This window comes from Zootoca vivipara, chromosome 8 (genome assembly GCF_965207765.1).
Source record: "Zootoca vivipara chromosome 8, rZooViv2.hap1.1, whole genome shotgun sequence".
Lineage (NCBI taxonomy): Eukaryota > Metazoa > Chordata > Lepidosauria > Squamata > Lacertidae > Zootoca > Zootoca vivipara.
The window spans coordinates 26,656,424-26,672,205 of record NC_142591.1 but is presented as its reverse complement, the minus strand read 5'-3'; the positions used below and the strand labels follow the sequence as shown (position 1 = coordinate 26,672,205).

The following is a 15,782-nucleotide window of genomic DNA, read 5'->3' as shown; positions in this document are numbered from 1 at the left end:
TGCTTCTTTATCCATCTAGAATTAGAGCAGGGAACTATGTGTTGCACAATAGCACAAAACAGGAAATTGGGTTTCTTCCATTAGAGCTGGTGGTCATTTGGGACATCTATTTAAATTGTTCTGAGTGGGAAGGGTCACACTCTCTCCTCTTCTGCTTCTCTCTCCCACCGCTACTTTCTCTTTTGGCACAAAGTCAACGGGGGGGAGTGTGTATGATCATAGCATTAAAACAGATATGGGAGTTAGCTTGTTGTTGTTGTTGTTTAGTCATTTAGTCGTTTTTGACCCTTTGTGACCCCATGGACCAGAGCACACCACGCACTCCTGTCTTCCACTGCCTCCTGCAGTTTGGTCAGACTCATGTTAGTAGCTTCGAGAACACTGTCCAACCATCTCGTCCTCTGTCATCCCCTTCTCCTTGTGCCCTCCATCTTTCCCAACATCAGGGTCTTTTCCAGGGAGTCTTCTCTTCTCATGAGGTGGCCAAAGTATTGGAACCTCAGCTTCACAATCTGTCCTTCCAGTGAACACTCAGGGCTGATTTCCTTCAGAATGGATAGGTTTGATCTTCTTGCAGTCCATGGGACTCTCAAGAATCTCCTCCAGCACAATTGAAAAGCATCAATTCTTCAGCGATCAGCCTTCTTTATGGTCCAGGTCTCACTTCCATACATCACTACTGGGAAAACCATAGCTTTAACTATACGGACCTTTGTAGGCAAGGTGATGTCTCTGCTTTTTAAGATGCTGTCTAGGTTTGTCATTGCTTTTCTCCCAAGAAGCAGGCGTCTTTTAATTTCGTGACTGCTGTCACCATCTGCAGTGATCAAGGAGCCCAAGAAAGTAAAATCTCTCACTGCCTCCATTTCTTCCCCTTCTATTTGCCAGGAGGTGATGGGACCAGTGGCCATGATCTTAGTTTTTTTGATGTTGAGCTTCAGACCATATTTTGCACTCTCCTCTTTCACCCTCATTAAAAGGTTCTTTAATTCCTCCTCACTTTCTGCCATCAAGGTTGTGTCATCAGCATATCTGAGGTTGTTGATATTTCTTATGGCAATCTTAATTCCGGTTTGGGATTCATCCAGTCCAGCCTTTCACATGAAGAATTCTGCATATAGGTTAAATAAGCAGGGAGACAATATACAGCCTTGTCATACTCCTTTCCTAATTTTGAACCAATCAGTTATTCCCTATCCAGTTCTAACTGTAGCTTCTTGTCCCACATAGAGATTTCTCAGGAGACAGATGAGGTGATCAGGCACTCCCATTTCTTTAAGAACTTGCCATAGTTTGCTGTGGTCGACACAGTCAAATGCTTTTGCATAGTCAATGAAGCAGAAGTAGACGTTTTTCTGGAACTCTCTAGCTTTCTCCATAATCCAGCGCATGTTTGCAATTTGGTCTCTGGTTCCTCTGCCTCTTCAAAACCCAGCTTGCACTTCTGAGAGTTCTTGGTCCACATACTGCTTAAGCCTGCCTTGTAGAATTTTAAGCATAACCTTGCTAGTGTGTGAAATGAGTGCAATTGTGTGGTAGTTGGAGCATTCTTTGGCACTGCCCTTCTTTGGGATAGGGATGTAGACTAATCTTCTCCAATCCTCTGGCCACTGCTGAGTTTTCCAAACTACACAGCTGCAAATAAAATGTTTTAAATGTGTTGTAAAGTGTGATATACAAATATGACACTGGATGGTGACAATGAGCTATGCAAAACTCAATGTATTTTTCAAAACAGTTTTTTTAAAAGTATTTTTGCAGCATTTTTTATATGTGTGTAGATTCCACCATGAGCTGCCATGTTCAAAAGGTTTGTTTTCTGAATCTTAAAACCCTATGGTGTTTAATGAGGCTTATTCCTTCGTAAACGACTTTAGGATTGCAGTGTCAACACACTTTTACCACTCAGAAGAAAGCCAATAAGGCCCCCATCTTGGTTAAAGATTGACCTTAACATCATGTTTATTGCCATCTACAGTCTATGAAAAATATGGTGAGCTGGGTTTTAAATTGCTGCTTTTTTTTGTTTCTGTAATTGTTGTATTTGTTTCTTACTTAATTGTTTCTGCTGTATTTGTTTTTTTTTAAAAGATATCTCTGTGGCTTTAATTATATTTTGTAAGTCACCTTGGGATAGAAGTCAGCATGTAAGAACTTTGAATAAATAAATAAAGGACTGGAAAAATCTCAGATCTCACTATTTGTTAAAGCAGAGATTAGTGGGCATTTCACTTCATTGACCTGACCTCTGAAAACTGTAATCAGTATGCTTAAGCTCTCCCTCTTAAAACACACACACACACACACACACACACACACACACACACCACAAAGCGGGTCTGTTAGCTACACACTTTCCAGCACTTTCCCATTCCTTTTATATATATGTATCCTTTTCTATATATATAGTTTTACTAAATCAGAGAGAGTAAATTTTCCAAAAGGGACCTGTAACATAATATTGGGCTGTAAACCCATTAACATCCACAAGGTTGTTAAGAAAGCCTAAGTAGTTGTATTAGCCACAAATATGCTCTTTATAGAGGTTTGTTTTATTTTGTCATTAATGTGCAAGGATAGCAGTTTCACATTCTCTAATGTCCCTTTCAAACTGTATCCAGTTTCTGACATTTTTAAAGTCACGGGAAACACTGTAGATCAAAATGACTGTTTTAAGCTGGAGTCCTTTAGCCCAGAGGAAAACAAAAATAATTCCAAAGGAACCCCTGAGAGCAATTTGATATTTTCAGTATTCTTGTATTTGACATTGTTGTATGTTGAGCTTTAAATACTGTGAAGTCCCACATTTTAAACACTCTACTTATTATTCAAATTACTTATGTGTTTTGTTGCTAAATACATAGCTGAAGGTCTGCTGTGACGGCCTTAGAAAAGCTTGGAATAATACAGGATATAAATCCAAATGCATAAATGGCAGAGCATTCCAAACCCCCTGATATATTGTGCTGGAGGGGGCTTGGATGGAATAAATATATCCCTCTGCCCAGTCTTGCCCAGCTCTGCTGATCTCTGTGAGTGAGAATTTTGCTCTCTTCCTTAAACAAGGACATACCCTCCAAGTGTCCCAATTTTCCTGGGACAGTCTTGGAATTACAAAAACCATCCTAGTTTCTGATTTGATCCTGGAATATCCTGTTTTTCCTTTTCCTCCCCTCCTCGTTTTTGAAACAAGTCTTTGCTCTATCTGTGTGTGTGAAGGTGCAAAAACGGATTCCTGTTTATACTGAATATAAAATATCCGCACCACGAAGCCCTTCCTAAAATTTTGAAGGAAAATGTAACCAGTCCACTTTAAATTCTTTAATTGCAGTGATTCAGCAGCCAGTCATTTTTTTTAAGGAAATGCCTGGAGTGTTTATTCCTTTACTGTATTGTAAATGGAGCCTTACACTGTCTACTCATAAGTAAGTCCCACTGCATTCAATGGAGCTTACTCCAAGGTGTCTGGGTAAGGACTGTGCAGCCTTACACTGCAATCCTAAACATTTTTTTTTTACTCAGAAGTAAATCCCACTGAATTCAATAGGATTTATTATCGGGTATGTTAGGGACCCAGGTGGCGCTGTGGTTAAACCACTGAGCCTAGGGCTTGCTGATCAGAAGGTCGGCGGTTTGAATCCCTGTGACGGGGTGAGCCCCCGTTGCTTGGTCCCAGCTCCTGCCAACCTAGCAGTTCGAAAGCACGTCAAAATGCAAGTAGATAAATAGGAACCGCTACAGCGGGAAGGTAAACGGCGTTTCCATGTGCTGCTCTGGTTTGCCAGAAGCGGCTTTGTCATGCTGGCCACATGACCTGGAAGCTATACGCCGGCTCCCTCGGCCAATAATGCGAGATGAGCGCGCAACCCCAGAATCGGTCACGACTGGACCTAATGGTCAGGGGTCCCTTTACCTTTATGTTCCTGATCATTCTCACAGTTTCCGTTGTTGTTGTTTCCTGCCTTTTCCCCTGATAGAGACACAAAGCAGCTTACAGCCTGGTACGCAGGCTGAGACCCTACCTGCCCACAGACTGTCTCGCCAGAGTGGTACATGCTCTAGTTATCTCCCGCTTGGACTACTGCAATGCGCTCTATGTGGGGCTACCTTTGAAGGTGACCCAGAAACTGCAACTAATCCAGAATACAGCAGCTAGACTAGTGACTGGGAATGGCCGCTGAGACCATATAACACTGGTCCTGAAAGACCTACATTGGTTCCCAGTACGTTTCTGAGCACAATTCAAAGTGTTGGTGCTGACCTTTAAAGCCCTAAATGGCCTCGGCCCAGTATACCTGAAGGAGCGTGTCCACCCCCATCGTTCACCTGGACACTGAGGTCCAGCTCCAAGGGCCTTCTGCTGGTTCCCTCACTGCGAGAAGTGAAGTTACAGGGAACCAGGCAGAGGGCCTTCTCGGTAGTGGCACCCACCCTGTAGAACACCCTCCCATCAGATGTCAAAGAGAAAAACAACTACCAGACTTTTAGAAGACATCTGAAGGCAGCCCTGTTTAGGGAGGCTTTTAATGTTTAATAGATTACTGTGTTTTATTTTTCTGTTGGAAGCCGCCCAGAGTGGCTGGGGAAACCCAGCCAGATGGGCGGGGTATAAATAAATTATTGTTATTATTATTATTATTATTACAGCTAAAAATTTATTTCATTCCATTTATCTATGGAAGATGTTCTACATTATCCTTTCATTTGCACATTTTTTCTTTACAACAATCTTGTGAGGTAGGTTCAGCAGAGAGGTTGTAATTGGCTCAAGTAACAGACATATATATGATGCATATGTGTGCAGCAAGATCAAGTACGGGATAAGCTTCCTGATGCAGAATAGAATGTTCCTATTTTCATCTGAGAAATGTTGGAGGGTACGTGAGCAGTCATAGGGAACTCCCATAATAGCCTAAGTCCATTGCCAACTAGTCACTGAACCATATAAGGACAGTATCCACACAACCACATCACATAGTCTACTTTCTGTAACTTGGAAAGGCTGTCTATTCCAGATTTGTCCTAGACCAATGGTTCCCAACAGGTGGTCCGGGGACCCCCAGGGGTCCGCGCGCTATGCCAGAGGGGTCCGCAAGATGCTATTAGAATAAAAAATATATTAAATATATTTCGTATGATAACAGATTTTTTGTTTTGGCCGCTTCCTGCATGAGCAGAGTCTAGTGCAAAACTAGAATTAGATAGAGGCAGTAGGTCTGCTGTATGCCGTTAGGTGGCGCTTTACAAACACTACTGTTTTGCATTGAGGCAGCACGCGCATTCTACTAACGCTCACCTCCCCAAGATGCTTTGCGCGCGTCGGCTTCATTTGTGCGCTACTGCGCAGGTACCCTGTCTTCTCCATTCCCCTCCCTCCTCCCTGGTGCGCGCTGCCTCTTTGCAAAACAGTAGTGTTCGTAAACAAAGTGTTTTTCACGGAAGCTACAGTTTGCGTAGTTAAAAATGGACCGTTGGTTAAAAAGTGGTTCATCTCATTAAGAACTGAAAATTAAAACTAACTGTATACTGATGGAGTACTCTGTTGTAACTGTAAAAAAACTTATAAATATAAAATATAAAAAGACTCTTAATTTGGCTCTCACTTTTTAATTTTAGGATTAGGAATTAATGGGGGTCCTTGTCACAATAGCGGCTCGATGAGGGGTCCTCGAGAAAATTTTGTTGGGAACCCCTGTCCTAGACTAAGGCAAGTATATGAGAAGGAGATTTTAATACGAATGGTAATTCTCCCTTGAAGAAAAGCTCTGGCAGGAGGTAGGAATCAGAGTGTAGTGTTCAAAGTGCAGAATGGTTTAATTCTGGTTTGTAAATACATTGATATGGATTGGTACCTATTTATCTGATATCTCCACATAAAATGCTTGGCTGTAATATGGTGTCCTTCCTGCCAACCTAGCAGTTCGAAAGCACGTCAAAATGCAAGTAGATAAATAGGAACCGCTACAGCGGGAAGGTAAACAGCGTTTCCATGTGCTGCTCTGGTTTGCCAGAAGCGGCTTTGTCATGCTGGCCACATGACCTAGAAGCTATACGCCGGCTCCCTCGGCCAATAATGCGAGATGAGCGCGCAACCCCAGAGTTGGTCACGACTGGACCTAATGGTCAGGGGTCCCTTTACCTTTAATATGGTGTCCAAAGGAAAGCAGACCCTCCAGGTTTCCCCGTTTTCCAGTGACAGTCCCAGATTTACAGAAGCCATCCCGGTTTCTGATTTGATCCTAGAACGTCCCGCTTTTCCTTAGATCGTCCCTATTTGCATTGGAGAAATGTTGGAGGGCATAGAAAAGGGCAGAGCACGCCTAGATCAAGATAAATAGCTGGTCTTCTCTAGAGCCTCTGGAGCTGCCTTTGCCAACTGATGCCTTCCCAAAGTTTTGGACTATAATTCCTTTCAGCCGCAGCACCCAGCTGTAGTGCAAAGCATTTGAAGGGCACGAGGTTAGCAAAGCCTGTTCTGAAGACCCAGCCGTGTCTGCTGAAATACTTGTAGAGCAGGGATGGGGAAACTGTGTCCATGCTGGCTGGTGCTGAAGGGCCACTGGTCCCCCCATCCCTAGTGCATAGTAATCGGGTAACACAATACAGCTTACTGTTCATTTTTATATCACTGGAAGCAATCCCAGTCCATCTGCAGCACTTAGAAATACTGGTGCAGGTCCAAGTTGGTCAGAATAAAAGAAATAAACGTGGAGCTCTCTCACCAGAGGAATGCTTTGAGACTCAGTCTGGAGACTTTTCAGTCCAAATCATTTTGTCTGGCTGGAGTTCCTCCAGTCAAGATAGTGAATGTCTGGCCAGGAATCATCTAAACCTAATAAAGAGGCCCAGTTTAAAAGAACGGCAACAGCATTTCACATTTGACTCATCTCTGTCCTGCCCCCACATGAACCCAGCGGGCTTTTCCGATTTGGCCATAGTTTTATACCACCAGGCATTGGGGTCACTTTAAACCAGTTTGTCTTCCAACACCTAAGCAGCATGTAAATACAGACGTTTTCCCCACGCAAAACAAACCTTTGGCCTTTTTATTTTTGGACTGAGGGGACAATGAGTGGGTGTTATGGGAACATCTTACAAGGAAAAAAAGGGGAACAATTAATGTGTTAATGGGGGAAGAGATCTCTACTGAACAGGAAGACTTGCAAGATGCATTTTGTCCCTCAAAATTATAAATCCCGCCCCTTTAGTCAAAGTTTGTTTGATTTTTCAAACAAATATTCCACCTTTATTTCAGGCTCTCACCAGCCCACACAATGTTATGGGGCAACACTTTCAGGGTATTTAAGTGGTACAGGGGTCTAATGAATATTCCGATATCTTTGCAGCGCCCTCTGCTTTTGCTGTCTCAGTGAAACACTTCAGATATATTGTCTTTAACGTTAATAGGATACACCCGTAGAAGAAAGCCTTCCATGAAGAGAATGTGCATGCTATACACCATATAGTAGCACCATGTTGGTGCAAAATACACATTTGCTGCTTAAAAACAAAGCTTGGGGGGGGGAACCACACAGAAGGCTACTTCATATGGGGTTAGCCTATTTGTCCAACAAACCCAGCCTTGTCTACTCTGAATGGAAGCAGCACTCCAGGGAAAGGGTCTTTCACATCATCTGCTACTGGATCCTGGAATAGCATGAGACTTTTAATCTCGGGGTCATGGGTTCGAGTCCCACATTGGGCAAAAGATTCCTGCATTGCAGGGGGTTGGACTTGATGACCCTTTGTGGAGCCTTTCAACTCTACATACTAAGTACCATACATAAAAAGTAAAATTATAAGTGTGGAATGGGACATCCCCATTTTAATCGGAGAAATGTTGGAGGGTATGGTACAGCTTGGCTGGTGGTTGTGGTGCAGTGTGGCAGAGCACGGTGTCAACTTCCCTAACACCTAGTAGATTGCCAGAAATGTATAAATCATAAATATGTGTTGGAAATGTAAAGAGAAAGAAGGTACTTTTTCCATATGTGGTGGCCTTGTAATAAGGTTAAAGCGTACTGGGAAATGATATATAATGAACTGAGAAAGATCTTTAAGTTAACATTTGTAAGTGAGTGTCCCACGGGTGGTGGTGCTATGGTAGTGTGGCTGAGCACGGTGGCACTTCCTGGTTTGCCTCAAGTGGTGAAATGAGACGTACCACCGCTGACCTCATGATTTGAGAACTTAAGCCTGTCAGTTCTGATAAAAGGCAGGCAAGGACCTACAGCCCAGGTGGGGCTCACTAGCTTGGGGAGGAGTTGTCTGATTTCTCAGCTGGAGTAGACTCAAGACAGGTGGGGGGTCACATGCCTTGTCAGTCTCAGAAGGTCTAACAGGAAAGCTGTCCTGGCCGACAAAAGTCGAACAAGTGAAATCTTCCATGATATGTTGGGCAATAGATATTGGTCACAATATAGAAATGGAGGCTTTGGGACAATTGTGGAATACGGATGGAAGATTGACAGCGTGCTATGAAAGAAGAGAAAAGTATATGAAAATGTTGTATAGATGGTGCCGAATACCAGCAGATTAGCAAAAATGTATAAATCAATTAAATGTTGGAAATGTAAAGAGAAAGAAGGTACCTTTTAACCTAGCAATAAGGTTAAAGCTTACTGGGGGAAAGATGTTCCGGAAATCACCACAAACACCTCCCTTGTTCTCTTGGTATGGCTATGGTGGCCACCTGAGATGCGCCAAACTGAGTTCCTGTGAAAAAACAAACCCTGCTTGTGGTATTGTTTTGCTGGGTGATGCCTCCCTCCAGGATCCCTAATTCCATTTTGTTTCCATCAGACCAAAGGAAAGGTTGTAGTCTGTCTTTTCTCACCACCAACTGTTGAAGGCACATTTATGGTATTTTTATTTTTACGATTAAAACATCTGTTTTGCATAGAAATGAATTCGCACAAAAGAGCAGTATTAAAAATAAAAAGTTTCCCTTGCAGGTACAAGCATGGGCGTAGCCAGGATTTTGGTTCTGGGGGGCAGCCAAAGTTGTTGAGGTTTTCTTGGGAAATCATGGGCAAAAATATCCTGTAAATAGGACATTGTAGGGGGCAGGCTTCTGCTGGGGGTGAATGACAGAACCTCAGATAAATGAGTACTTCCAATACTTTTCAATAATTTTTGTGGATCGGGGGGGGGGGCGACACTGCTCCCCTGCCCCTCTTGGCTACCCCATGGATGGCAACACTTTCTGAATGCTCAAAGCCCTTCATGTCCATTATCTCCGCAATCTTTGCAACAGTAATTCCTAAGTTGTGTGCTGAATGACACTAATGCCGCAAGAGACCTGCTAGTCTGCAGTGAGAAGTGAATTCATTAAAAAGATGGATGGGAGCTCTGGGCCCCTGTGAGTCCAGCGCATCCCATCTGCAGAGGTGCTGCCCGCTGTGTGATTTAGCGTCTGGCCTTGCAGTCTTCTGATCAGCCTCCACTGGGAGAGGCAGTTCTCATGTTTACACAAATGATAATTCCTGAGCCAGAAACAGAGAGGTATTCAACATGGTAACTCCCCCTTCCAAAGTTGTTGAACCTCAGTTCCCACCAGCCTCAGCCACCGAGGCCAATGATCAGGGACATCTGAAGAGCCACAGGTTCCAGAGGAGAAGAGGTCCTAATTGTTAGAATAACTCCACCCACCCAGACCTGGTCTGCAGATGTGATGTGAAGGGCAACATGCATCACCAAGGGACCCAAGGGTGACATGCCCTGCCTCCAAGGAAGAACTGTGTGGCAAAGGCAGACCAACCCATCCCCTTCTACTGGCCACAATAGAAGCAGAAATAGGGAGTTCGTGAGAAGTTCCTTAGTGAATCCGGTGTCAGCCTCACTTGGGCTCCAATTTCTTATATGCGGCATGGGTGTAGCGGCAGCCAGGACTTTTCCAGAGGGCGGCAGGACTGGGGGGGGGGGCAGAACCGACGTGATCGGTCAGTTAAGTATGTGTATCACTTGATTAAGGGGGGGGACAGCTACCCCCCTAGCTACGCCCAGGATGTGAGACCAGTTTACAAGAAGAACGTTTAGCGGCTTCCCCACGTTTTACTCCGGGCGGGAGCGACGCGTGTTGCACGAAGATTTCATTCAGTAGGGGGCGTTGCCCTCCGCCGCAACGCGTCTGGCTCTCTAGCCAATAGGCGGAAACTATGCAAATGAGCGCCGCGGTTAGCCTGCGAGCGAGCAAAGCAGCTAGCTCAGAGTCGCTGTCTGAACGCAGCTCGGCAGTAGCGTCGCGGCGGCCGGAGCTGGCAGGCGGCTGTTTTCGTTTTCGATTGCAAGCAGCGGTCAATGGAGTATAAAACCCGCCAGGGCTCGAGGTGGTGGGACTGACTTGTCCAAAAGGGAGCACATCTTCCATTCCCTGCCCCAGGCCTGCGAGAATGAAGTACAAGGTAAGAAGATAGGTTGCTTTGAAAAACCTTTCTTTCCGTGCGTGGGGCAGGAAACGCGCGTGGGACGGCAAAAGTTGTGCATGTACTTTTCCTGCTCCGGAAGATGTACTGGCAGAGCGGGGAATGACGCGAGCCTGACCCGCCTATGTGCCTGGATTCAGGGTCGAGCCAAAGTTAAGGATCTGTCGCGAAACTTTTCCAAACTTCTCCAGCGGTGTCTCAGTTGTGTTCAGTAGGTCTCTTGAATTTAAAAGCAAAAACAAAAAAACCGAGTGAATGATTGCGTTTAGTCCTTGGTAGCAGCCGGTTTTTTATTTTGTATTTTGGAGGGGAGTGTTTTGTTGCTGTTTGAAAACTTCTAACCAGCCACCTCAACTATGCCTCTGACAAGCTCGATATTTTCTCATCCGCTGTTGATCTGCAAGACAGCTAACGCTGTCTCTCCCTCTAGCTCCTTACTTGTAGAACAGCCTCGCTCGCTTACTTCGGAGTAAGGCTGCCGTTTCAGGGAGAAAGACCGAAACAGCAGCACAGCCCTATACATATGTCTACTCGGAAGTAAGACCCATTGAGTTCAGTGGGCCCACTCCCAGGTGAGTATAGGACTGCAGCCTCAAAGTAAAGGAGACACTTGAGATTTTATTACCTACTTTCAAAGCTCTTCGAATCCTTTTTTGGATAAAAATATGTGTGGGTACCTTTTTTGGGGTGTGTGTGTGTGAAACAATGGGTTAAAAGAAAACTGTTGTGGAGCAATTTAAACCTTTGCCAGCAGAGATATCATTGAATAATAGATAACTGAGAAGAGAATGTCGTTTACAGTCAGTGATAAAAATGATTTTCAGAAAAGGTGTATCAGAGAGTTTCTCTTGGAGTGACCAAAGCAAGATAGCCTGTCCTTCTTTCCTTCAGAAATCAGGATGAGATCAGGATTATGTTGACTGAATAGAAAATATTTAGATGTCAGCATAAGGTTTAGCTGTAGACTGGGGCTTGGATTTATCCCCATTTTGCATGCAAATCTATGCAGAAGATCTGAAAAGATTTCCTTCCATCACCTAATGGAATTGCTTTGATAAAGTATAAAACATCTCAGTTCCTATTAAAGAACCAGTTTTAAAAACTTAGTGCAGTGGACCAATGAGGTCTGGGTTCAAGTTCCTCCTACTCAACCAATTTACCACACTGGCTGCCTGCGGGTCAGTCCCTGTATGTCTGCCTAGTTGTGAGGATAAGAAGGGACCGCCCCCATGTTGTTCACCAGCTTGGACACTTTGAAAGATGAGTGCTTTACAAAATGGGGCAAACAGAGTTAGATTAAATATAAAATTCTAGACCTGTACTTTTAGCAAGAGGGCTCACATGTTGATTTAATGTGATTCCTGCTGCAGAGATGTTACCCATTAATTCAAAAAAGTGTAGCCAAAACCCTGCACATTTCAGTCTCTTGGAATGAATTGTTGTCTAGCATTTTCCCTCTTTCCAGTTTGCTTAGTTTCTAGAGTTCATTCTAGTCATGTTAAAAAACGCACATTCGGGCTGTGATCCTGTGTGCATGCTTACAAGGGAGTAAAGACAACTGAAATCAGTAGGACTTTACTTGGGAATGTGCGCATTGTACACAATTCTTTAGGTAGCTCTGAGCAACAATCTGGACGAGTATTTGGTAGCAGTGACCCCTGTATTCCTTCGTCTCCCAGGGGTCTTGGAAAACTCTTTCAAGTTAAACTGGGAAAGAGATTGAGTTTTGCAGAGCTCTTTCTAAAGGAATTTTGTTTCAGAGCTTTCATGATTGGCTCCTTGCAGTCAGTCACAGCTCTATACTGATTAAAAATATGTGTGCTTGGTACAAGAACACCCCGGGGCATCAGATCAGCAAATAGCATCTACTGCAATCTTGTTTTGTTGGACTCAGAGGGGAGGGGGAGGGAAGGAAAGGTTGTTCCTCTGCCAAGAAAAAGGAAACCTGTCAAGGTCAACATGAAACCAAAAGAGTGAAGGAAGTTCTTTACCTTCCAAGTCGAAGTTTGTAACTATTTATAATGTTGTGAGTTAATTTGGCCACAAGTGGTGCTCTTATTATATGGCTGTACAATGCATTGTACAGCCATATAATAAGAGCACCACTCCATGCTAGTCCCAGCCTATGATTATAGCCTCTAGAATGCAAAAATAAATAGAGTAGCAAATAGTCATAATGATAATTCATGCCTGGAGGTACACTAATTCTTAACTGTAATAGCATACATGAACCTTCTCAGAATTTCCCGCATGCCGCAGGGGAATTTAGAGCCAGATCTCATGAATGATGGGCCCAAGCTTAGGATTGCTATAGAAGATTCTGAACAGTGTCACGTGGTTGAATCTGGCCACCATTTTCATTTCCCACAATCCCCATGACCTAGGATGATAAATTTAAAGGCTGTTTAGGCCTGGCTCTTCTTGAAGCGCCGCCTGGCACTGCTAGGAAAGCTTTCCAAGGTTCACAAATGGAGGAGTGGGTCTACCAGAGGCCCCTGAAACCCAGATCAGACCTGGATCAACACCCAGGCAAGTGAGCAGGTGGAATTGTGAACTTGGGAGTCTTGGAGAGGGCAAATGAGTAGGTAGCAGGTTCTGGTGGTCAGCAGTAGAACCTCTGTTGAGGTATGAACCTGGGCAGGTAGTAGATAGTACCAACTCTGGGAGAAAAGGAAGGGGCTTACAAATATTGGCTTCCAAGTAATTTTTGGAAGAAATCTATTGGCTATTCTTCGTGGCTGCCAACAATCCTGCCGTTTCCTCAGTTCCCATTGCACGGATGGAAGATACAGAGAGCAAGGATCTGTGACTTAGTGCTACTCTTTGAAAGCTCTCAGGATCTCAACCAACCTCAGTTCAGAAATACACCCACTTATAAACAGTGTTTTGAAAGGAAATGCGAGGCCAATGTACCTTCCCAACTATTGAGATCAAGGAAGATTTTGCTTTTGGCTTCAACTGGATATGGGATACTCTGCCTTAATTGCACAGTAATCCCTTTGGGGTTATAAAATCACCTTGACATTTCTGGTTATCCCTTTTTTAATCCTTCCCCCACTGCCACAAGTGACGATCCTATTTCATATATAGATGCAGTCTCCTTCAAAACACTGAGTGCATATGAAATGAGTAATTTAATTCAGATGACTGACTGAGTGACTGAATAGCCATACTATGTGATACTCTTAGATGGAGCAGGCCAGGCAACAGAAAAGTGCCAGTGAGCAGGCAAACCATAAAATCAGAAGATTTTTGGCCTCTATAAAACCTTCCTGGTAAACTAGTTTGTTTACATTTCTTAGGGAGCCTGAAGTATTTATTTAAACAGTTTACCCAAGGCTAACATTCTTAAGCTTGAAGTCCACAAATCATTCACCCTGGAGTAATTCTATAGATTTCACTAATACTACTACAAACTTAAAACCGTTTATCAAAGTTGATGTAACTTGAAAAACTGCTTCTATTGCCTTTCTTAAAAGCAAGGCAACCAGCCAGCATCTAATATATTGCTTATTTTATGTCTTGTCATTTTTATGTTTATTTTGCTTTTGTTTGCATACCAAAATCAATACCCCTGGTGGTTTAATGGATAGAGAATTGGTTTGGCTGCAAGACTTCAAAGTCTTGCTCAAGTATAGAGCTCATTCACTGGTCATCAAAGTCATGCCGCTAATCACTTTCCTCAAATCCATTCTGAATGGCAAAATCTGGACACTTCTCTGAAGCATACATTTTATAACTTGCAAGAATACACATGTTCCAACAATTTCCCTACATCTTTTTAAATGTCCTGGAGTTGTAATCCTAGAGTTTCTACTGTTGTGTGACAAAAATGCCTACTATTCTAATAAACAACCGTTGTTTTCCTAACAACAAAGCTTTGATTTGGTCGCTACTTAAAAATGGACACGTGGTAAGATGGATAGTTGGCCTGAGCATGTTACAAAGATTCACCTGCTGGGGCAATAAGCTGAGTATATTATGCTTTCCAACAAAATATTGAAACATCATTGATACACAGCAATATTAATCTCCCCACTCCCATACATTGCACTTTGTGTATAATTTAGTAGACGTTTGAATACTTGTAATGTGGGGGGTAGGGAACCCTTTTCAGCCAAAGGGCCACATTCTCTTCTGGAAAACTTTCCAGGGGCCGCATGCTGATGGTGGGTGTTGCCAGAGGCAAAAGTGGATGGAAGAGTAAGCGTAAATTTTACCTCTGTGCAGTAGGGTAGTTTTAATCAATCAATCAATCAATCAATCAATCAATTTTACATCCTGCCCTTCTTCCCAAAGGAGCCTAGTGTGTACACACCCACCCCCTCTGTATTCTCCATCCAGACCAGAAAGAGGCATGATCAGAGTTCTAGGACACAATCCAACCAAATTTGGAGAGTATTCTAAGGCCAGGTAGAGAGGCTGGAAGGATGCAGTTCACCTTCAGGCCTGAGAGTCTCCACCCATCCTGTAAGGCATAATAAGAGTTGGGTACGACAACTGGGGTTCCCCGGGGAGCAATTTTCCTAGTCGCACCATCGGAGAATTAACTTCCAGGTTTGCACTGTTGAGAACCACCTGCCACGTTTGAGCTTCATTGCCAAGAGCATTCTATCCCATTAAAATAATGAGAGCTAGGTGTCTTCCTTCTGTCATGGCAACAAAGGGTCTTTGTTGTAGCACCTCAGAGGCCATCACATTGGTTAAGACCCAAGTTGTCAGAAGCATTGGAAATATATCTGTGCATTTCTCCAAGCCTTTCCCCCATGCCCCTTTGTGTGCCAAAGTCTGATGTGCATAGACCCTGGCAAATAAGTCCTCCCGCCCTATAATTTTTTCTGATGGGAGTGACTTGTGGGCGGAGGCCCAAGGCAGAAAATTGTAACTTGGGAAGCGGCTCTGAGCTGTGCATTCCGAGAAACAGAGGCAGCCACCAGGACGGGCAGTTGCCAGAAAGTGTCTGGCCAGAGGAGGAACAAATGAAAGGCAGCAGAGCCTGAGCTTCAATGGCCTGCAGACAAATTCCTTCAAATGGCAAACTGGCTGAGGAGAAATGCCTCAGAGGGCCAGTTTATGGGTGTGGCCCCCCACATCCCTGACCACAGCTGCTTCTCGTCTTAAACAAAATGGCCTTAACGACAAATTTCCCACGGGTGTCTATATGCCATTTTAGAAGGATGCCACAATAGAACAACTCTTCTGTTGCCTTAGAGATGCTCTACTGGCAGTGGCATGTAACCCATGGGTGTAGCCAGGATTTTTGTTGGGGGGGGCAGACCTTTCGTGGGGGGGGGGAGAACCTCAGTTAGCTATGTAGTTTTATTGACTTGGGGGGGACAGCTGCCCTTCCCTTCCCCC

General features: G+C 43.9%; 1 protein-coding gene across 1 annotated transcript in view; it reads left to right on the top strand.

Moving 5' to 3' along the window:
- Positions 1–10,207: 10,207 nt before the first annotated feature.
- The window catches only part of NEDD9 (neural precursor cell expressed, developmentally down-regulated 9), a 60,475-nt gene continuing 54,900 nt past the window's right edge, over positions 10,208–15,782 (top strand). The window contains exon 1 of the mRNA XM_035124977.3: positions 10,208–10,403. Within this exon, the coding sequence (XP_034980868.2) occupies positions 10,392–10,403 (12 nt within the window). The 5' untranslated portion in view covers positions 10,208–10,391. The remainder of the gene's footprint in view (positions 10,404–15,782) is intronic.